Source organism: Phalacrocorax aristotelis, chromosome Z, assembly GCF_949628215.1.
Source record: "Phalacrocorax aristotelis chromosome Z, bGulAri2.1, whole genome shotgun sequence".
NCBI classification, from domain to species: Eukaryota; Metazoa; Chordata; class Aves; order Suliformes; family Phalacrocoracidae; genus Phalacrocorax; species Phalacrocorax aristotelis.
The window spans coordinates 20,686,711-20,711,769 of NC_134311.1; the positions used below are offsets into that span (position 1 = coordinate 20,686,711).

Consider the following 25,059-nt stretch of genomic DNA (forward strand, 5'->3'; position numbering starts at 1 on the left):
ACCCTCTCCAGAAAATTTGCCTGTGCAATTTAACCTTCATCAAAAGCTTGCCAGAAACACACCATTCATTACTTCAGTGTTCCTACTTTTTCCCTGACATGCATGTTTGAGCAGTATTCCTTTGGTTTGTTATACATCTTATTTAATATTTTAGTTATTGACTTTGGCATAAACTTCGGAGTATGCTGATTCAGTTTGTGGATCATAAAGGTGGGAAGGCATTGGCAATACAGTAGAGGGCTGTAATATCAGAAAGGAAAAACTGTACTTACTACCTGGGGAGCAGGAGCAAGAGAAAGGGATAAAATTCAGCTGTATGAACTACAAGGTCATGCATTACAGACAAATAACAAGAACTTAGCTATAAAAAATAAGTCTCATCAATTGCAAACAGAGACGGACGATGGAAGACTTAGAGTTTGGGCAAAAAAAGAACAACTGGGCAGCTACAAAATACCAAGACAGCAGCTGTGAGAAAGGCAAATTTGATCCCATCCCATTCAATAATGGGCAAAAGTCTGAGAATTTTGTAACTGAAGTCAGCAGATAAACACAGCTTATGCAACCCACTACATTCCAGCAGGGAAATACACGAAAGCTTCACCACTTGCAGTGTAATGTGTAAAACACAGTCCAGGCAGGAACCAAGACAGAAGGTAAAAGCAGTTAAAACCAGGACCTGCATCAAAACTCTTATTAAGGCACCATGGTGCAAGAGATAAACGTAGTTTGTTCTTGCAATCTTGTTACTTTGAGCCAAGAATGTCTTTAATTAACACAAAATGTAAAATGTGAGAGTGTTTGTAAATTTTAATTTGAAATTGTTGAAAAATTGCATGCTGTGAAACTGTCCCTTACCCACATCATGCCAATACTTCAATTACTCATCCTAACTCAAAAGAAAAACAAATGCCAAAATTCTGAAATTTATCATGGTATGGAAATTCTGGAACTTCTCAAATCTGTCAATTCACCATTGTAAAGATATGAATACGTGGATAAAAAAAAAACTTTTAACAGGCATGACTATCAAGCATGAAATATGGCCTTCCAATGGCCACATGTCATTGTGGATAACTAACACATCTTGGTAATCATTATTATTCCGTTTCGACTATGACTAGGGAAAAACACAATAAAATGGTCTTACCAGATATTCAACATAGTTAGAACACATAGTTCATAAGAAGCACTAAGGCAAACTATTGAAACAGGCTATCTGGTAAATATTCATTGTATTCATTCACAAATAGCAAACATAACCAGTTCACAAAATAGGGACTGAAAGAAGAAAGTAAGATTTGTTGGGCTACTTATTTAAAAATAAATTTCACCACCTCTAATTCAGATGGTCATCTGCAAGGGAAATCATCTAATATGACTGTTTCCATCACAAACAACATTTCATCCTTTCTAAAGTCATGCAGAAAAAGAATGTGAAGAAGTTAAAATTTTGGTTAAAGTTTTGGGTTTTTTAAAATACATAAGTGTTGTAATAACAATAAAAATAGACTAGTATAGATCAAACCAGCTGAAATCACTCTACAGTAACATGGACTATTTTCTTTTAATTAGACAAGCTGAAGATTCAAGTGGTCAAAAAGACACTGTTGTGCTGAGGAGGAGAAAAAGGCGGAGGAGGAGAAAAAGGCGGAGGAGGAGAAAAAGGCGGAGGAGGAGAAAAAGGCGGAGGAGGAGATGACCAAGGTTGTTTTGTCATTTGAAATGAATGATTCTCTGGAAATAGAAGAGTATTCTCTTTATGCTACTGCCAATCAAATCAACTCTGTGAACAAGTTTTTATAGTAATGAATAAAACTGCCTTTTTCGCTCAGTTTTATTCTTGTTCCACCTACTTTTGAACATGTATGATATGAATTATGCATAGAGATGGGATCCGAATTTAAATTTAAAAAATAATTTACCTGCATATTTATTATGGAGGTATTACAGAAGATGGGTTTAACCTCTCTGAGAGTCAGAGCAGAAAACATGCCAATGAATTTTAGGGTATCTCTTTCATTGCAGATTTTCCATCACACATTGACCCAATCTGGCACTTGATTACTGATCTTACTTAGCATTCATCAATTATTAATTCCAACTACCAATCCAAATTCTGTTGTTGCTTGCAGTTAAGATATTCTTGAATTAAATTCCTGTGAAAGGAGAATCAGATGCAATGAATTTACTGGCCTTCCTCTTCCCTGCAGCAAACAAAATGAATTTATTATTGCCTTTTTAGTGTCAGGAGTGTCACTCCAATATTACTAGTTACTTGCTGTTCTAACCGTATTTTGTTAAGACTAGACCTGGCTTCCTCTTTCAACTCAGGTTAATCCCCTGCTTTGCCGTTACAGACCTCTGCATAGTGAATGCTGCACTCCATAAGAATTTGCAGCTTCCAGCAGGCTGCAAAGAAACCCACTCCCACCCACCCCCCAAAAAAAAGGGGGGGGCTGAGGGGGCAGGAAAAACCTACCTTTATTATGTTTCTTTATCTGATCACCTGAAACCTAAAGTCACTAAACAAAATCATTAGTCATTTCCTAAATGATCATGAGTATCCACATGATAAAGTGCTGCTTCCCATTATAAAATCAACTTTGCAGCCCTCACCTTTTTAATTTTACCAAGCTAATCAGCCAGAAAATCATGAGGGTTTGAAGAGAATGTAGAGAGATGGATCACTCACAGCCCCTACAGTACAAGGCAGGGCAGGGAAGCAGGCATCCAGCGAAGCTAGCAGGTAAAAATATTAATGCACACGTATCTTACAGGTCTCTGAACTTAGATTATTATAATGATGACAGAGTTCTCAACATGTTTTGTGTTCAGTTTTAGCAATTCATTACTGCATAGTATGGAAAGCTGACATGCAAATATTCTCCATCAGGAAAACAAACATCTGTAAAGCACTGTAAGCCACATCAGAACTGTGTTTCATTAATCTAGAAAACATGTCAATAGACTAAAAAAATAAAAAAGAAAAAAATCAGTACTTATCCATGGCAGACTTTATTTTGAGGCCTTATAAGCCTTACCAAGACATCCATTTTCCCTGCAGAAGTACAAAATTATGTAATACAACCCCATTTACCAAAAAACAAAAAAATCAATGTGTGCAAAAAGAATTGAAACGATTTCTGGCCCAAAGATGTTCTTCAAACACTCTCATTGGTCCACATTATTAGACCGGTGCAGGACACCTAATAAATCAGAAACAGCAAACACCATTTTGCATATATGGAGAATCTGAAAGAGGTACTTTAAGTCTGAATAATATTCAAACAACTAATCTCCAAAGAATACAAGCAGCTAGAAGGTCTCATTATTAACTGAAAGCTGCACAATTTATGATCAGCATTGCACAGAAGGGGTATCAAAGTCCACTCCTTTCAACACAGTATTACAATTTTTTACAGCTAAACACAAAACAAAAATCACATAGCACATTCTTTGGTACTGGCAGTGTGCCTCCGTTGACAAGGATTATTTAAAGAAAAATCAATATGAATATTGTTTCAGGAGTACTTTAAGATAACAAGACTTGTTATTCCATGCATATTTATTAAGATCTCGCACACTTTATTTCCATTCATTCATGAGTACAAAAGTTCATTGAAAATAATTTATTTAGATTAAATTGGAATTCCCACATTCATTTCTGAGCTAACCCCAACTTCTTTAGATGAATTTGTCACCTTCTAATGTCAGCATTTGAGTTTTTTAAATATATGAACAAATGTCAACAAGCAGTTCACAATTTGTGGCGACTGATCTGATTGACCCCCCTCAGTCACACGATGCTATGCTGTCTCATTAGAAAACATAAAATCAAGACATCTGTAGAACAAATTTGTTTATGCAGTATTCAGTTCTGCTAAAGTCTGTGGAGCAATCAGGGTCATCTTCATGAATAAAAACCAATCAACTGAGTATTTTAAGATGCAGTATCAGTTCCCAAAGGCAGTGAACCTGGCAGACATGGATATGCTTTAAAGATCAAAAGACTGAAAATAAGTAACAATACTGGTGTGTTTATGATGATGTGAACTGAGAAGAGACTATGAATACTCACAAGAAGGAAAAATTATTGCAGGGGAGTGGGGGAACAGCAGATTAGAATGATGCCTCTGTCTTAAACCAAAGCAACTGCTTTTCTTTTCTTTTTATGATGCCGTGTTTCTACTGAGGAGAGTTTGGGGAAAAGGACTGTGGAGATGACATCAGTTCTGAGGTAAAGCTGCAGTTCTGGCATCTTATCTGTAGCATATGGATGCTCAAAGCGAGGTATGCATCAGAGCACAGACTATACATTTGTTGAAGGGTTTAAATTTTAATGCAGTTTTTGAAGATGTGCATTATAAATCTTGGACTTTCTTTTACCACTGCTTTATCCTCAAAAAAAAACATCACAAATACTAAACTGCCAAAGGGCAGCATGTTTTATAATTTTTTTTCCTCCTCAGACGGGTTCCCATTTTCCTTATCTTTTATTTTACGTTTTATGGTTCTTGAGTTCTAGCACAGACAACTACATATGTGAAAGGAGGACTACTTATAAGCTACAGCATTATATTGTTCAGGCGATTACTTAGTTTGTGTCAGAATTAGCATAAAGTTCCACCCATGTAATTTGGTGGTTCCCACCAAATAATTTCTCTCCTGTTATGCCCTGCAGATGAAATTCAAAGAGACAAAAGCTTTGGTTGCTACACCTTGAATGGTCCCTCTCAAAGTCATATTGGTGTAGGGTCTCCTAACTTAGAATTACTTTACAAGGAAAGCAAAAACATCTCAGCAATCTATTCTCAGAGCAACAGATACCAATATTGATGGTCCCCAACAGTCCGTATGTTTTAACTGATAATAACCTATGACAGTAATTACATCATTTTTGCATTCATTCTATAACCAAAAAATACATTTGAAATGTGTATTGGTATAGTATTATATCACCACTACTCAGTCTTTCTGTTTTAAACATTATATAGTCTAAGAAACTGAGCACATCAATGTATACATTGATCAAACCCCCCACACCCAGAAATGGTCTTGGATAACTCATTCTCAATTATCTTTCCCATTGCATCATGCTAACAGATCTTAAAAAAAAAAAAAACACAGCTAACCAGAAAAAAAGAAGTAGGCTTCCATGTGCATGTCCACAACCTTCCTACACACTCCAGTAAACTCAAGGGAAATATCAGCCTGTCCTTAAAACATATGATCCTCAGGAGTTACAGTATGTTTGGGCTCCTCCAAAGCACATTGCTAGCAGAAATATCGATCTGAGCAGAACCTTCCCTTCTAACCCTGTCACAACAAAATATACATTTACCTTCCAAAACAGATCTTATTTCCTAGGTCTGAAAGAGCTGTGGAAGTCTCACAGGCAACAAACTGCAGTCTTGCAACAAAGCAAGGAAGAAGTATGCTTTTCTTGCCTTGTTTGGATGAGTTTCTAGAGGTTTAAAAGCTAACACAGATAGGTTCTGGAGAAACACATCCTGTGCACTTTTGCCAAAAGAGGGGTCACTCTGAAAGACTCTTCTTAACACTGAGATACAAAAGTAAGGCAAAGGTGACAACAAGAAAACAACATGCTTCTGCAACACAAAAAATTCCAAAATTAAATTCATAATGATTTGCCACCTCAGATTTCACCAAGCTGCTACTCAGACTCTGAAGAACAAGGAAGAAAAAAAAATCTTCATAAATTAGAGGTGAGTTTAGTTTTTAAGAGCAGTAACCAGTACGCTAAAATACATTTTCTGGTGATTACTGACTGGCGGAGGACACTGATAATACAAGGCCAAATGAAGGATCACTACTAACAAATACAAGCGTATTTCCAAAGTATCAATGACTGGCTGTAAAAGCTGTCATTTTTACCCTTTTTTCAAATGGAGGAGACAGGGAAACCATAAATACTAAAAGAGACATTAGGCAAACCAAGAACCAAAAGCAGCATCCCCTTTTGGAAATACACTGAACATTTGGTTACCCCTTCTAAGAATGAGCATCACTGCCCTGTAAAAAGAATATTATCTGAACAATCACTAATTTCCAAAGGGATAAAGGTCTGCTTATTGTGAAGAGAGGAAACATGGTAAGAATGCCTAAATGAAGAAGTCAATAGCAAATATACAAGTTTTTATGTGTAAATTCTGCTTCATTGTGAAAGCAGAAGGGAGCACATGTTCTTTCTTTTTATGCAATCTTAAACATCTACTAATGGTTCATACGTATAGCACATACACAGATTTAAGTTAATACTCAAATTTTTGCACTTTTTTCCACACAACATGCAGTGTCAGAAGATCATTTTCCCAAAGCCCGGCTCACCTTCTGGCTAGCTAGCAGAAGACCACAGAAGAACAAATTCGGGTTTAGTGTTATAAAGACAGCTCAATTTGCTGGACTATAAACCAAAGTAGGGCCAGGGATTTTTATTTTCTAAAAAATTTCCTGATTGATCTTTTCACGCAATATTCAGGAAGATAAAACTTCTTTGATCTAAGTGACTGAAGAAGATAGTTAGTCCTTCCAGCAAGTACTTTGACTTCCACAGGTGGGACACATGCTACAGCAAACCAGAACTATTTCTCTATGGACCACTATTCATAGCTGGTGGTCTTTTCAAATGTGCCTATTTACTATGGGAGCAAGCATTTAAAGATGTTACTGGTAGAATTCTGCTTATGAAACTGTGTCATTACAATCCTTTACACAATACTACGCACACTTGGGCACACACCTAAAGACACAGTGGAATGAAAATCTATTTGCTTCTTGTACTACAGTGCTTCAGTAAATTTACTTGCCCTCAATCCAGAACCATATAGGCTTATTATACAATCACACTTAGGGAAGTGCTTTCAACTGAACTTGAAAATACTTAATGTCATATGCACTGCCTCTGTAACAAGCTAAAAGAACGACTTTGTTATATCTGACCCCTTGTAGACTACCCTGCAATGTCTTTCAAGTATGAAAATTCCCATATTAACACAAATGATACCATTACTTTCAACTCCTGAAAACTCTATGTGCAAAAAACTTTTCCAGTATTCTTGAGTGCTTACTTCAAGAGCTATTAATCTTCTCCATTAGAAATAAAATTGTTTTAATTAAAAAAGATAAATAAAAGCAGTGACAAAAATGCATAGTGGCTGACAGAAGAAATAACTTGAAAATAAAGAAATAACGATTCTCTAATATAACTTTTCATTATTAATAGTTCTTTTTTAAGTACAAGCACGCTTTGCAAATTACACAGAATGATCATCTATTCATTCCAGCTATTCAAAACTGCTCCAGCACTCCTTTACAGAAAAAAAAAAAAGTAACAGCTCAATTTATTTACAAAACAATGCATTGAGTACACAGACTAAAAAGAGCTCAGAGTTAATGCAATACTCTGCAACGACTAACTACTCTTTTACTGGCCACTCTAAGTACTGATTTTTGATTCATATAATACATATTCCCTCTAGCTTCCAAGTTAATTAAAACTTGAGCAGACAGACATTGACCTGTGCATTATGTTGAATGCATGTTATCACAAGCATCTATTCATCAGCTTGAAGATTAACTACAGTTAGGTTCAAACACAGTATCACCAGGACATATAATCTAGGTGTGCACTCGCAAGTAGCGCAGTGCAGTAGGAGCACACCAGCGTTACAGATGGTGGCAATGTGCTGATACCAACACACACACTTACTGCAGGTTTTACGTCAGACAAGCCCTGATCTGGTCCTGTGAACTGAATGGTCACAAAAGGTTAGAGTGGATTAAGTGCTCCTGAACTGCATCTTCTGGTTCAGCTACATTCAGTCTACTTTGTGCGCTCCAAGAACGCCCCTTGATGCAGAGCAAAGCACAGTGAGAGGGGATAATTGGGACATTTGTTTCACAAAAGTCACTCCCAATCCAAATTAAAACTTCAGTGTAGACACACCCACAAATTTCCAGTTAAAAATAGGAGGGGTACAACACAACATTACAAATAAGATCTTAGTGCTTCTGTAACTGGAAACATGTAGATACATGCCATTAGCAGTAGTCTATTTAAATTCATATTTGGAAGAGAACCTTCTTTCAAACTATTTTTATATAACAGTTTTGACTTAGATATTACTGATTGTACTAAAAACCCAGCAATCTGTTCATTTAGAGAGGTAGCAGGGCAGTTTCTTCCTCGGAAACAAGCATTAACACATTCCTGAATGAAGGCAGCTAGGGTAGTGTTAGCTTTTCTGATGTGACTGTCCAGAAGCACTAACAACTAAACAGTTTGTCCATAGCTGATTGAATCAACAAACATCATGGCATGATGGAAACAATACCTCAGTCACAGTACCAACAGGAAACAGAAATACACATAAGCCATTGTGAAAAAATGCATATTCTACCATCTATTTTCTGAGACCTAGTGAAGCAGGAGTTGAGTTTACAGTTCAGTGGAAAACTCCTGGCTGCAGCAGAACAATGGTTTTGCCACAAATCCCAACTGTAAAGGGATTTGAACAACTGTCTGTAAGATCTAAACCTCATTTTCTAACAAGAATGGAATGTCAGCTGTGCCAACAAATACTCAGAAGCAGCTTTCCACTTTACTAAGAAACATGCAGAGAGAGATAATGTTTAGACAAGTAATTCAATGCCTAAGATAGGCATTTGGACAACAGAGTCAATAACAATCTCCTACGGCATGGTTCAAAATACCAACCCTAAGAGCCCATTTCTCCCCGTGATTAGAGACCCTCCAGGGAAACAGTATGGGTACTCTCAGTTGGCTTTTACTTACAGAATGGTAGAGGAAATTTTCTTTTCTTGCTTTTTCAACACCCATTTTGTAATTATGAATCAACCATTTGTTGAACTGAACCAGACAAAACTGAAGAAAATACTCTCCCTGCACTGAATAAAGAATTTTCGTTATCAAAACCCAGGCTATACATTGCAAGTTCTGGTTCCTGGTACCCAAGCAAGGAATTTAATCCAGAACTCTGGGTTAAGAAGCTATAGAGCTTCCACAGAAAACATTTGCTGCTTGGTATTAATTTTTATTTATGATCTCTGTAGACCAATGTGCGTTTTTACTGGGACTGACTTCCCCCCTCTTAGAGCAGTGTCTTGATTAACAAAAACCTGACATCCTCTTTCTGGCCAATTCAGCATTGGATTGTCTCCTCCACAACAGCACTGCTTCAGTAGAAGGAGGAAAGCACATATTCACCATAGAAAAGCCTGCAGTCAAATGCTTAGGACATTTTTCAAGGGGAAAGGTGAGGTGGACAGAACCTCTTCAAGAGGAAGTTAAAATCTGCAACTAGGACTACGCTGGCTGGTGCAATGCCTGAAGATAACTATCCTCTACATCCACCTGCCACCTTGGCCAGCACTAGGACACCATGCCCTCTGTATCTCCTATCCTCCTACCTCAAAGCAAGGTCCAACATACTTACCCGAACAGTCCCAAATGAGGCCTCAGATCCACCTCTTCAACAACCTTTCAGCAGGAACCGCCTGCATTGTTTGCTGCAGCATGCTTGGCATGCTTGCTGCTTGCCTGAAGGTGTGAGGGTAACAAGCACGTTGCAGTTCGTGGCACGATGTGTCGTGGAGGACAGGCAAATCTACACTGGCAGTTTCTGCTCAAAGGTGATTCTCATGCTGGTTCAGCTAAGCACTCCACGCTCACTTCGGACAGCTAGCACCATGTGCTGTCAGCAGCATGCCTGCATTTCTTTAGAAAATCCTCAGGTCCAGTATTAAAAGTCACAAGAAAGTAAGCAAAAGCGTTACTGAAGGAGAGACTGACCTACTTTAAATGCACCCCAAAGCAAAACGCGCAAGTGATTTTCAAAATAAACATGGCAGACAGTCTGTATAACAAACAAGTCTTGAGATGAACAGAAAAAAGGCCCATTTAATTTTTTTTAATCCAGGAATAGAAGGGAATATAATTGGCATACTTTCAAAGCAAAAACTGTTTGAACTTGAAAGCATCAAGTGCAAAAACAATCCATTTCTATAAAATGCTTATACAAAGGAGTTACCCAATCTTATCTACAACTGCCATTACAAAAGTAGATGCTACTATGACAGCACTCATAAATAGGATTGACTGAGTAACATGCCATTCTGCACACTTACATCTTGAGTTCAAACCATACATTGGATTTAATCTCTCTCTGTGCTAAGAACTCAAGGACAAAAACCACCTATGACTCAGCTCTCACGGCTGATTCAAGGTAAGTTGCAAGTACTGAGCGCCTTTCAGTTTCAGGTCCTCAGCAAGGATCGCACAACTGAAAGACTGCCCATGAAGGAAAGGTAACCTTGCAAGATCCTGATTTATCATTCTCATGCAAAGAAAAATGCCTGTAATTTTTCTTGTTTTTTTTTTAATTATTATTATTTTATTTAACTTTTGAAACTGAAAGAAAACCCTAAGGATTTGTTTGGAAATACTATCCTGCAGTATCTGCAATATGCCTACAATAACAACATTAGACAGTTTCAACTCAAATAGTTATGTAGTTTGGCACAGTTAGGCAAAAGAGTACATGCTAAGTAAAATTTCAACACTAAAATTTCAACAAAGAAAAATTTCTTTTTTGTAATATTGCTGATTATAAAAAAAATTGTACTGAATTTCCTCTTCACTCAAATACCATTTTTAGACTAATCTTGAATTCACAAACTCTGTACCAAAAGATACAGCATAGGTTATATAAGACTAACAAAAGGCTTTGGTCTTTAAGGAACATACAAGTTTAGAACCTAAAATTATTAAAATCTTTTCCCAAGGGAGTGTGGAAAATAAGATTTTAGATGACATACACTCAGAACAAAATTCCAGTGTTCGCAGTTGGCCAATACTCCAACCTTCAGAAAACAAACAGATATATTTTGTAAAACAAAAGACCAAAATTTCATCTTTACAGCATTTTGAACTCCAGTTACGTGGCACATGCAAAACCCCCTTGTCAGAAATGGACTAAAAGGAAGGTAAAGTAGCCAGGCATTCAGTAGAACATAAAAACAGCTGGGTCAGAATAAAAGCCTCTCTTGCCCAGAACACTGTCTCTACTGTCTTTATGTGATTCTTCATAGGCAATGCTGTCTTTAAAACCCTAAATAATTTAGTAAGACCAGCGAATATCACTGTTCAACCCCTTTATGAGCATGTTGAGCAGCACAGACACGTGAACTAATCCCTGTGGAACTCCATTATTGAAAGATGACTGTTTACTCCTACCCAAGCTTTCAGCCATTTACTATTTGTCTTGCTAGCAGGACCTTCCCCCATTTCTCCCATGACTCCTTAGCTGGTCATACAAGCAAGAATTACTACGATGCCCTAGGGATTTGCCAGACATACTTTGCAAAAAGAGCACTCCTTCCAAAGGGGAATTCCCATGCTTGGGAACAGCTGTCCAAATGTAGGTCTTTGCAGTCTGGCAAAAGACATCTACAAATCTCTGTATTTGTTAAAGATATTTTAGGTTAGTGTCACCTGTTGGTTATTTTAGTATATTGTTTTGGTTTACTGCATCTAAAGGGATCACATTTTCCAGCCTCACCCGATATACTTTCACCACCACTAACCTAGGCAATCAATATTTTTTGTAGACATACTCAAAATCATCTCCAAAATTAAAAGGTTGGAGACAAGGTTACCAAGAGAAAACAGTACAGTTTTATATTACACTTAGTAAATCTATAAGGAAGAACCAACAGTCCCTCTTGATTCCTAAGATATACTGGGCTGTCAGAGGGGGTCTGAGATAAGCATCAGCACTCTGGATGATGGCTCTGGAAGGATCTCAAAGCTAGCCTTGGGACCAAAGGACCAAGATCTCACTGCCATACTCACTAGTGCAGTTTTCCCTTGGAGCATGTACCCCTCCGAGTTCTTCTCTATCCCTTCCCTATCTCTTGGTCTTTTATTAAGATGGTTCTTATGTCCTGTTTTCTTTCTGCTTTTGTTTTAATCTTGTTTCCTAGTTCTATCCAACAGCGGAGCAGACTTAGTGGCTTGCATTTCTACACTAGCTGGGTGTGGTTATCTTCCTTATTCAAACCTTTTGTTAGGGTTTCAGCATCTATTGCCTCACCTTGCAAGGTAGAAAAACCCACTGCACCTCAACTTTCATTAACTCTTCCTTCCTCAGACAGGAGAGTTCACATTTTAAAACCCCTTCCCAAGCTATGCAATAAACCCATGATGTATCACCAATACGAAGCCCACAGTCACTACCACACATGCTGAAAGGATTCTAGACAGACCACATGTAACAGTATTAATCCAGGTGACAGAGTTGGTGTCAACTGCTGTTATTCAGCAGTACACACCTCTTTTTTTGTCAGCTCTGGACACAAAACTGACACAACAGTATTTCCTGCTTCACACGTTTATGTTTCTGCATAACCTGTACAGTGAAGTCAAGTATAAATGTGGTAAGCTTACATAAACCTATGTCTATTTAAATCTGGCTAGCATGGGTAGCAATGGTGGCAAAAAGGCAGCAGCAGATGCCTAAGAGCTAGCCAGCAAGCCAAGAACGATACTATATTGTATTTCTACAGCCTTTTCTGCCTTTATCAGTTACAGTACAGCAAGAACAGGTACACTGCGTAGCAATAACTTTCATTGCATGCCCTTTCTGCAAAAATACTGTACCAAGGCAAACATGTTATTACCTGCAAATTTCCCAGAGTTGTTCACAATTTTAATACTCTAATATTGGCAAAATTAACAATTGCTGTTTGTTACCTACTGACTTACAGATTTAAGTTGTCTACTGTAAACCCTTAAAAAAGCTGACCTTTTCCACCTTCTTTTTTTTTTAACATGTTATTTTCTACCCAAAAATTCAACAACTGTATTTAAAGAGTAAAAATAGCACATCAGATATAGGCAACATCATTTTACACTGCAGTTCAGTATTAAAAAAACTGAACCTTTGGGACCTTTAAGTTGCCAGGCGGAAGCATCAGGGCAGTAGTGCAGAATTCATGAATGGACGTGTACCAGTTCACTCCTCTGCACCGCGCTCCAAAGAAAAGGCTCTGCTGACAGAGGCCTATTCACGGACTCCTGTCTCGGGAGGGAGTTCTGTCAGCGCAAGGTCTAAAGGTGCTGATAATGGTGATAACTATTAAAGGTCTCGTATGAAGCGAGGCTGCAAATAAGCTGTCATTTTAGAGCTCTCGAAGTGATGCCTACCATTCAGCAGATACTGTATTAGGTCTAGAGTCTGCATATATAAAGGTAACCTGTTTAACGTAAAGATGCTTATGCCAACCAGAGTTTACCGAGTCGGGCTAATCCTTCCCCTGAAAAACCCTCGCTTTTTGGGGGGTTTGCATAGCTTGGCTCCCGCGAGGATGCAGTTTTCCTTCGAAAGCCTGCCCGCCGTGCAAGCCAGCAGGCTCTCCCGATGGCGTACACACACCCCAAAGTTTTGCCGCTCTCGCCACAGCGAGGCAGCGCCGGCGGGGAGGGGAGATCCCCCGCCGCCCCCAGCCCCGGCCCCACCGGCCCCGGCCCCGCCGCCCCGTCCCGCCCCGTCTCACCGTCCCAGCTCGGACTCCAACTCGAAGTAGTGGGCCAGGGTGTCCTTGTTGGAGCCGTCGATCCAATATTCGGGCGCGGCGGACCCGGGGCGGCCAGCGGCCGAGGAGCCGGAGGATGAGGAGGAAGACGAGGAGGAGGAGGAGGAGGAAGAGGAGGACGGCATGGTGACTTTCAGCATGCCGGGACGCCTGCCGGGGGCTGTCCCCTCCTCCGCACCGGCTGCAGAAACCAAAGCGACAAGGTGGCTGCCGGCACCTCACCTCACTTCACTTCACCCCCTCCCTTCCTTCCTCCCTGCCCCCCTTCCTTCCTTCCTTCCTTCCTTCCTTCCTTCCTGCCCTCCCACTCCCACTCCCACTCCCACTCCTCCTCCTCCCCTCCCCGCCGGGCCGGGCTGGAGCGGCGGCGGCGGCGGCAGCGGCTCCCCCCAGCCCGGAGGGGCGGCGGGGGCGCCTCCGCGTGGGCGGCCCCGGAGCTGCCGGCGGGGCGGGGCGGGGCGGGGCGGGGCGGGGCGGGGCGGGGCGGGGCGGGGCGGGGCGGGGCGGGGCGGGGCGGGGCGGGGGGCGGGTACACCGGCGGCCGCTGCGGCGCAGGGCACCGCCCCGGGCGGGGGTCGCACCGCCCCCGGACCCGGACCCGGACCCGGACCCGGACCCGGACCCGGACCCGGACCCGGACCCGGACCCCGGCCGCCCCGCGGCTTCGCCAAAGGCATCCTGGCACAAGCGGTGACCGGGGGCGCAGCCCCGCCGACGGCGGGACGGAACGCCACGGGGGGCTGCTTCATGAAGGGATAAACGGCGTCCCGGCGCGGAGGGACCGGTGCGGCTTTTGGCGGGGCCGGGCGGCCCGAGCCGGAGCGGCCGGCGGCGGGGCCAGGGAGGGCGCGCAGCCCGTAGCGAGGTGGGCGCCTCCCCGCTACGCTGCACCATTTTGCGGGTTCCAGATCTGGGGTCGGTTGTCAGGGTGCAGCATGGGGGTTCAGGGCTCCTCTCGGCGTTTGCTATGAATTTGGGGAGGAGTGTGTGGAGGCAGAGGCTGAACAAGACAAATAGCAGTGGGAAAAAGGCTGACGAATGCTCAAACAGGAGTGCAAAAAAAAAAAAAAAAAAAAAAAAAAAAGAAAAAAAGGCATCCCTTCCCACCGCAGAACGAAAAGAAGCCATAAAGGAATAAAATTGCCGTACTGCAATGCCACTCTTAACAGGTTATGAAATCTGCAGGTTGTTAAATTCATTCAGTTATCATGAAGTATATTGTATCCCTGACTGTAAAAACCTTAGCCAGAAGCATCTATATAAGGGCAGTTTCTGTTGGTGTAGTGGTGAAATAAAACAGCAGCAGTTGTGTATGCCTCACATGCGTAGCATGCCAGATCAGTCCTACTCACATCCTCTCCATGCTATTACACCCACTCATACTGTCATGCAAGCACAGGCAGGAGGCAAAACGGACCGTGTGCAAGCCTGTGCAGCAGAACCGGCAGAAGTATTGTCCTCTAATTTTCAAACACAATCCACTAGCCTGTTTTTAAACATTGTATTCCTTGCTCAGATAAAGCACAGTATCCTGTTCAGTGTTTTGTTAACTTATGTGTATCAATGTTTTACAAGATGTTTTGTTTCCCCCCTCCCCATAAGCAAGTCTGCTCTTACTGTTCCTAGCTTCCTTAGAGTACATGGAGGGGGGACAAGTGATCTTGAACTCTGAATCTCTTAATTTCTCAAAGACCTTTAAAAAACAAATGCTCCTCTCCGCTTAACCAGATAACGGAAGAAACATTTGCTAATCTGGTCTTTGTTAATGGTAGGAAAGGATAAAAGAGATAAATGAGATAGATAAAAGACAGATAATGCCCTTTCCTCTCAAGTTTACTTTTTGCCACTAAAAAAATTGAAATGTAGATCTCCGTCATGATTTGAGATTTTATGATTTCCAAATCCCTCTTTGAAAGTCAGGAAAAAGTAACCCAAAGACCTATTTTGCAAACCACGTTCTATGCAAGTCAGTTTAACAGAAACTCCAAACTTCGTTGGAGATGAACTTTGTGCCAGAGCACCTACCGTAACAGGGCTCTGGTCAGTGCCAGAGCAGCAGACAAGCAGCCTTTTCACTGTTGCTCATGCCTCCTCCCAACTCCCCAGCTCCCCCTGTCTCTGCTGGTCAGTGTGGAACTTTTCTTCATAAAGCTTTGGTTGCTAGGTGACATTTTTTCTTCTATTTTTATGGCATTTTCTGACAGCATCTCCCAGGAAAAGAAATGGTCACTGATAATGAAAATCATACATAAAATGGCCAATCAGCATTTAGAAGACAGTGGTATTCCACATCATATTTTTGTTTAGTCAAATACCTAGCATACTCTGTAACTCAAAGGACATGTGTATTTCTGTTGCGGTGGGGTTTTTGTAACAATTATGAGAATAGGATCATGTTCTTCCATGTACCTGCAATAAGAGTCACATCTCAGATGATCTAGATATGATTACCATGAGCCTTTATGTGCTCCTTCCTGAACAACATAGCACCAGGGGATTTTTCTTTTGGTTTGTTGGGGTTTTTTTTTTGTTTGTTTTGTTGTGGGGTTTTTTTTGTGTTGTTTTTTTTTACTGGACTACCTATGTGAAAGACATTTGACATTCCTTAAAAGTGTCTCAAAGTGAGCTGGATCGCACCATGCTGACAACCTACCTAGCACTTAAAAACTGACTGGTCCTTGTCCTCCAGGAGCTCCACTTCCTTAAACAATTAAAGTCACCATATCCAAATACATCCATATAGAATTAAAGAAGGTAATCAGGTGGCACACTGCATGTAACCAGCACATGAATGCCTCTCAGTCTCCAGGAAACCAAAGGCTGAATTTCCAACATGTGGTGCTCCTCTCATATCAGATCTATGTTAACACTGTGAAGGTTTGCACTGTCATTATTGGACATGAAACTAAATCACTGATGAAACTTCATTTATGTATTTGTGACATACTATGTGTGAAATTTAATTACGGAGCTACAAATATCGTAATTTTCCTGCCAGCAAACCCAGGTTACAAACTCAGAGGAAAAAGGCAGGCTAAGGAGGCATGCATCTTTTTCAGAGGAAGGGGGTTTTATGAACAAAAGAGAGATGCAAGAGATGTCCAACCTCCTGCCCCTCTTCTGCCACCCATAAATTTAAACCCAAAGCAGGAAGTTAATCTGGTTTGTTGGTGGAGGTGGAGTCAGTGGTCTTTCTGCCTACCTAGTTGCTGTGGTTCTGTTCTGTGAATGCTCTTGTCCTTTTGTATAGACATGCCTGCATCAGGTATAAGCAGTCCACACTTTCCAGGGTTAATCTCAAAAATAAGTACAGGATAATAAACATTTAAACTTGACTGTAGGGGAATAGACAGGGATTGGCGACCGGAAGATCACGGGATGTGACGGAAAGATAGACTCCTCCCCATAGGAGTGGCAGGAACAGGAAGCGCAAGAGCTATATAAGCGTGTGATGCAGCTAAATAAACGGACATTTTGTATCCATCATATTGATGTCTGTGCATCACTGTCCCCAGGGTGGGTAGAGCCCTGTGTCCCGGAGATATGCGGCCCAAGATAAGTTCTCCCGTAGAAGTGTACAGCTACACTTGACTTCTGAAATTTTCATAGAGTTCTAGGAGCAAGACCTTGGGTAGAAACTTGAGAACAATCAAGTTCTGCCCAGAGTTTTGAATAATTAGTTCCCAGTTTGTGGGCATCATTTGAAAGAGTGGCATGTTAGTCCCTTGCCAGTGTAGGCTAGTATTTATCCCTGGACAAACTGCAGCATATATCTCCAAGATATTTAAATAAAAACTATTCGTTTGTCCTGTACTGCTATCTTCATGTCCGCACCTATAGTAGAAAAAGCAGTGTCATCTATAAGAAGCAAACTGTCAGATAGTGTCCTCATTAAGGCACATTTCTCTCATAGTTTGCAGGTAATAAAGCTTCCTTCTTTGCCTGGATGATCCGGTATGGATTCCACATTTGCAGCCATGCTGGACCTGATGCTTACCTGCTATATGTGTAGTGCGAATTAGGTCTTCTGAAACAAAAGTTACTCAAGCCATGTCACATATAAGTCAAAGAAGTTCAGATCAGGGCAAATCAAAAAACCTTTCTCTTCCCTTTCCCATCAGTGATTTTCCCAGCTGGTTACAAAGCCTTGCATTACATTTTATCTTCTGTAACATCTTTCATCTTGCACTCAACTTTCAATATGTCTGGATGACTATGCAAGCTTCCCTTGAATGCTTGTCAGTTAGGAATGCCAAAATCTTCTTCTAATTTCTTTATTTATATTTATGTAGAGGAAGCCCTATGACTTGTATCGAACAAGTTCATCAGACTCTTACCTTATCATCCTTCATGCTGTTTTATATGTAAATCTAAGCCTTCTTAATGATTGATAGAGCTGCTGAATAAAGACAGAATCTTTCATCGGCTATGTATGTGAAGAGATTTAATCAGGTAAGAAAGAACACAGTGGAGGCTGGCAGACTAGTGGTGGTGGCGAGGAGATGTGTTTATGCAAGAAAACAAAGAGGAACGGAGAGATCCTTTGTAAAGTGGCAATAGAGAAGCACAGTAGCAACACGCCCTTTTGCCTCAACTACTATTCATACATTTTGAAGTCAAGGCCATTTTTTTCCTATGTCTGGGGAAAGCAAACATTTAACTGGGGGTAAAAAAAGTGATTGCCTGAAGATGAAATGTTAGAAAACAATGTGATTCAGCCATACCTGAACCGTGTTATGTAGGTCCCAGGTATCAACAGGTAATTTTATAGTAATTGCAGGAGGATGCACAGAACAGTTATCCTTGCAATATAGTTGTGGCACTTATCTTTTCTGTTGCTTTTTAAGTGATTCAATCTATCCTTTGATTTCTAGTATGTAGAAGGATACTTGAAGCATTCCCTTTCTTTTTGCAGTGTCAAAGAGCATCCTTTGGTTCACTAAAGAAAATAAAGCTGATCCACAAGCCTCATGAGTCACTAAATCCAAATAAACCAACCCCTTGAGGGCAAGCTTCACAAACCAAAAGTCTCCTAGTAGGACCCACAGATGTTACACATAGCCCTTTTTCAGTGAAGCCATCTTAGCTGCTTCTGCCTCTCTAATCCCTGCTCAAACAAAATCCAGCTGGAGTTCCTCTGCCATTATTAGCAGCTCAAGAAATTTCTCTAGGATAAAACGCTTCCTTGTTTCTAATGCAGAGCTATTTCTTTTTTGTTTTCCTCCCCCCCCTGCCCCCTATTACGCAGTTTAAACTCACTCCATCAGGAATGGAAGGCCCAGTGTGGTGGAAAAAGAACCCCCGCTCCTATCCCTATCCCCTCAAAAAAAACCCCATGAAGTGAACTCTAAAATGTACACATAAGAATACAAACTGACTGCCAGTGCTAATATGATGCCAGCTATACAGAAAGTTGAAAAACAGAAAATATTATGAAAACAGACTTGAAGTGTCCCAGTCATGGCCAAGCACTCTTAAAGTTAAAAAGTTGACAACATTTAATACTGTTTATTTCCCTTTCAATAAGAAAAAGACAATTTCATCATTGTTTTGGTATTTGGAAAAAGGCATTTGCTTATGGGAAATTATATAAAAAACTGTAACAGGAAGGCAAAGTTAGCAGTTTCTGAGAAACAGTCCTTTGTATGAAGCAAACTCACAGAGTACGCTGGGGTCCAACCTCAATTCAGAAGTAAATCAGTCATTTTGGAGGAAGGTTAGAAGGAGGTTTAGACATGAAAGCATTAGCAGCTTGGGTGGATATGCAATGAATTGAAGAACTAGGAAACCATACTTTGAAAAACTTAATTTTTTCTAATTCCTGCAATTTACGTTTTGTCCAGCATCACAACAAACATTAAGGAATCATACGAAGGGAAACAGCTGCCACTCACCTCATTATAAAAGCTACTCAGTGGCTGTGCACCTCCTTTTGCTGGTTTTTGAACAAAAGCCAGCTAAAATTTCAGCAGATCCCTCTGTGTTACATTGCCCAGCAGAGAGAAGCATTCTAAGATATTTGCTTGATTTTCCTGCATAACTATATCCAGATTCAGCAGTGCAGGCATCTTACTACGGGTGTAAAACAAACTCTCCACTGCCAGCACCTGGGCACCTTATCTAACAGTAAAGGGTTTCAGTTGCTGGTCCATTAACAGAAAAGTTAATGGCCATGGCTATAGTCACAGAGCTAGAATTCAGGGTTCATCCCTACTGCTGTTCCATAAGACAGCTAGTTTACTAGCTAGGCTAGATAGTAATTCTTGCCTTTTCAAAAAATATAAATAAATGCTGACTGTGTTGTGAAAAACAATTACAACCATCGGTTCTGACTGTTCCTGTCCAGTATGGAACATATCTTCTCCATTTCACTCATTTGCCTCATATTTGAGTGGCTACAAGTTGAGAGGGCTCTAGCTATAGTGTAGTAATCACTGGGTTTCTTGTGATTTGAGTGCCAGTGAAAACAGTGGGAAACACAAACTGCTTTTACCCAGGACATGGTACAGAAGAAGAAAAATAGCTATCGTGATTTACTTCAGTGATTTCTGGTTGGATTGCTGCCAGTCCTGTAAATTCTGGAAAACTGCAGCTTTTATGAGCAAGGAAATGGCTGTCATTTGTTGATATTATTTTGTACCTCTTTCTGATTAAACACCCAGATATGGCCTTGCCCAATTGCAATCTGATCTTTTTGAGTGCCCTGCCTGATATTGATGATAGACTTCCTACGTGTTAGCAAAAAAGTTCCTATAAAAGATCAAACTCTGCAGAACAAAACCCAGGTATTACAACATCACCCAATTTAAAAGTAAAGGTTAACTATGTAGCAACGTATTTTGGTCAAGGACTAGACTGCACCTTTGGTCATCATGAGGACAACCATTTCAAGTGGCAGACCTGATGCTTCTGTTGATGGATTTCACAATGAGATAGCAGTTGTGGGGAAAAGCTTATGCAGAAAATCCAAAGGAGTCAAAATGCCTACTCTTGAGTATTTCAGAAAATAATTCTTCTATTTACCCCCTCTGGACTGAATGTCTATGTCCTTCTTATTTTTACAAGTCCCTTCACTCTTTGGATCCACATGGCCCTAGTCATCACTACTTGATATCCCTCTGACAGAGGCTGACAAGAGATACATAGCAGAAGAGCATCCTTGTCCCAGGAAGTAATGTTTATAAGCTTATCTGCAGATAAAAGCACAGGAAAGGATTACGAAAACACAATCTTAAACGCACATGGTCTCATCTAAATGTGGTTCTGATTTCAGGCCTGCTTGAGGTTGCCTCCACTTTGTCTCCTCAGACATGCAACTCTCCCCTAACTGCTCAGCTTTTCAGCAGTTCTTGTATAAAAGCCCTGGGGCTCCAGGATAAAAATTCCCTCACTGTGATCATTGTTCTCTATCTCACCTCTGGATTTCTCCACAGCCATTCATTTTTGATTCTTGAAAACTTACAGCAACTGATTTAACTCTCAGGGACAAGAAGATGTTACTGTTAGGTAAAAGGAGGACTTAGAGCACCTCATCTGCTCTCTGATAAGCATCCACATAAAGATTTTTACCCTGTATTTATTACAATTCAAGAGTAATTGCTGTAATTTGAGGGTGCACAGAGATACCTTACACTAAGGTGCTGATGAACTGCAAGGTCTTAGCATTATTCAGCAACCCAGTATCATTAAATGCACTGATAGAGGTGCAGGGCTATATATATATAGCACACAAAACTTCTGCATTTCTCATAAAAAACAATTTTATTGGAAATACCTAACAAATTTTGTCATGACTCAAGATCATGTGAGATTATACATTCATAGAATATATGCTATATCTTGTAAAACAACAAAAATATCTGAATCCCTCCAAGGCAAAACAGAGCTTAGTATTTCCAAGTCACAGCACTGTAATTTCTTCTCTAGATCATATATATATCTATTCAAACAAGTTGCACCAATAAAATTGTGCATGTCCAAGTGCAAGAGATGAGTTCTATTTGCACTTTGTGAAAATCAGCTGTAGTTCTTTGCATATAAATTCTCAGCTAAATTTTAAAAATCCGTCCCCCTCATTTAATTACAGTAGTGGGAATTAACAATGATGATCACATTTGCATACTGAACAAATGTACTATTCTATTAATATACCTGCTCCTTCAACTACTGTTTTTTCCAATAAAATTGAAAAAGGATTAAAGGAAGAATTACAAAGCAATGTGGTAGAATTTCCAGCAGAGCTAGGTAGATATCACATATAGAGACTGTATTTCAGAATCTCCACCTTCATGTCCCAGTATGACCTCCATAAGTCAAAAGCATATCAAAAAGCAGAATAGTTTCATTGCTTATGTGAACAGTTTTTCTTGTTTACTTCTCACTCAGTAGTTTGCTACTATATATACCCTTACCAGAGTTCAGACCCTTGATTTATGTAATGTATCTAAAAGCTTGAGTAACATCAGACTTGTACAAATCACTTTGCAAGGACTTACAAATTCCTTTTGCTGCCATTAAAATTTTTAGACACGTGATTGGTGGAATTCTGATTTCCTCAAGTATTATTTCTTATTTCTTTTTCTTTAATCAGATCGCAAATGCAATCAGTGAAATACTGAACATTAAATTCAGTGAAGACCTCTTTGTAAATCAAAATGTTATGATCACAAATTAGTATATTGTCCAAATGGATCTGTCCTTTTTTTTCTTAAATATTCATTGATGTTCAAAATAATAATAATAATAAAAAAATACAGCTGCACTGGGCCAGTCTTCATGGTAAAGCGGAGTTCACCCAGAGGATATAAATGATCCTTCAGCCTTCACAAGAGTAAGTGACAAGATATGTCTGTGTAAAAAATCATGCATAATTTGAATGCTGATCTGTATGTAATTACTGCAGGTGTACAGAAAGCTTTTGTACTTACAAAACAATTCCTCCAGCTTCCACATTGCTCATGTGCAGGAAGGCAATATTAAAATCACTAACCAGTATATGGAAACAAAAAAACCAAAATATTAAGCACCCTCCATGCACCTTTTTCCTGCATGTTTATCAATGCTTCTTGCCTTCTGCCTCCTAGATAGAGACTTTTGTTACTTTTTTTTTTTGTGCCTTATTAAGAGTTAAACAATAATTTGTATGATTTAATAATAGGTCAGAAACTAATGTTGGTTTTGTTTATACTGATGCGATGCCAATGAACTCTAAGCATATTAGCAGGTGTAAGTGAAGGAAACATTTGGCCAGCCACCTTGCAGGAAGTTTAAGACTGTCACTGGTTCTCTTCCAGTGTCAGCAGTTGTACAACTGATCTGAAAAAGGACGGTTCTTTGCAACACCAGATGAGAAGTAGACTGATACTGCTATATTTATCTGCTAACCAGCTAATCTTGCCTTTTTCTACACAAAGTACCCAGAAAATAATCACACAAGACATTTTACTTTCCACTTTCACATTTCTCTAGGAGTTGTAGAATACGCTGTTATGAAATGTCAACAGTTTTGTAGATAAGCATCTTAACTCGTATGGGGAAGGAAATGTGAGCTATCTAAAGTGAGCTGAGGAATAGGAGAGCTCTCTATGTTTTGCTGACTGCATTTGGAAAGAAGTGCTTTCAATCTGAAATGAGAGAAAAAAAGAGTCTCTTTGCTCTGCACCATAGTGAAGACAGTGCCTGTGTTTGCTCTTTGTCTGAGACTCGCTCTGCAAGAGACTTCCTAGTTGGTTGGCCAACTCCCACACGACTTGAAATCAGTATTTTTGAGGTCTTGCGGTAAAATGCAAATGACTTATTTCAAGTAATCAAAATACTTGATTTGGCTCAGTTTTGGTTATCTTTTCCAATATAACTTTTACAAAAGCAGAAGTTAGTTTTGAAGAAAAATGTTTAACGTCAAAAGTACCTACACAAAATATTTGATTGCTTCCAGCATTTTTTTTCACACCTAATTATTTACCGAGTTTAGCTCAAAGAGTACACTGGGTTCCTACCAAGGCTTTTTTTCTGTGGAGGAGATGTTAGTTTAAAAAGTCCCCAGTTCTATGACAGACAAGCAGCAGCAGCATAGACAACAATAAGAAACTTTGTTCCCAGCAATGTAGAGCTTAAAAGACAGGAAAGTGAAGAACCATCTGTTTTGTACATTTATCTTGGCTATGGCTTTTTACATCATTCAGAGTCATGCAGCTTAACATGGCAAAACACAACATACTTTTGGATAGCACTTGCAACCATTTTCTTAGAGAATTCTTCCCTGCTGGGATGTCAGTGTTTAGCAGGTCATGAGAAGAGAGACCAAGAACTCCTGCATCAGCCACTGAAGCGTTCAAACAAGTGGAAATAATAAAAAGAAATGTGAGTGTAAGTACTGTGAAGGTTTTCTAGGAGTGGTGACATTAAGAGTTTAAGGGCAACACAGCTAGGTTAGCACCTTGTCATGAGAAGGACTGAATGAAGTGGATGCTGTAGCATCACTATAAACACTACATCCCCAAATTTTATTTTTCTCAGTAGACCTACAGTTATTAAGTAGGAGGCTGACTTAGTACTTTGGAAACTACAGGGGTCATCTATATCTTGATCTACTACTTAGCCTTATTCTGCTCCTAAAATTGCACAGTATTTCTGAGCCAAATCTTGAAGTTCTTACAAGCAGATCCAAGATCCAGTGAGAGTGTTTGCTCACAAAAGCCAACTTTTAAATTGCATATTTCTCCTTGTACCAATCTTCAATAGCCTCACCTGGGACCTGATGCTCTACCAGACGAAAAACAGTTTCCTAGTTAGAAAGGTGCTAATGGTAGATAAAAGCAAGACATAAGTGCAAGATTTGGCCAAGTCATACTTGCCATTTTCAGGCACAGTAATGAAGAGAGTGTGACTGCCGGTATAATTGTTCCTAATGTCTTCTGCCTGTATTCTTTATGTATTGTGTGTCTGGTTTTCATCAAAAATGGTTTCTTCAGTACCCAGCCTGCATTTTGACTAAGTGCATGTAAATGACAGGAGTAGGTATTCTAGAAAGTGAACAAAACGAAGTTAGCTTGGAGGCCACATCAGTCACCCTGTTGCCAGAGGAGGAAGCTAGGCAAATAGAATACTGAAATTTGGGTTAGCCTTGGCTTTACAGCAATTCACTCAATGTATAGAATGCTTTTCTCAAACCTCCAAACTTATATCTAGGCTTTTTGTGTCTAACCCACCAAAATCAGAATTTTCCTATGAAAGTCACTGTGATGTATGTAAAATGTTTAAAACAAAGCAATGAATCTAGATCTGAAGAATAACAGATCAGTGAGGAAGACATGTAAGATTGTCTTTATTCTAAATATAACTGGACTGTGCCAGAAGCAAGTTTAAGATACAGTTTTAAAAGTCCATGTTGTGTTTATGATCAGCTTCTCTTAAAGAATCTAA

The 25,059-nt window shown here is 40.0% G+C and overlaps 1 protein-coding gene across 1 annotated transcript in view; it reads right to left on the reverse strand.

The window, feature by feature from the left end:
- Positions 1-13,927, reverse strand: part of CAMK4 (calcium/calmodulin dependent protein kinase IV) — a 165,026-nt gene extending 151,099 nt beyond the window's left edge. The window contains exon 1 of the mRNA XM_075078120.1: positions 13,600-13,927. Coding sequence (XP_074934221.1) covers positions 13,600-13,778 — 179 coding nt within the window. The 5' untranslated portion in view covers positions 13,779-13,927. The remainder of the gene's footprint in view (positions 1-13,599) is intronic.
- Positions 13,928-25,059: the final 11,132 nt, after the last annotated feature.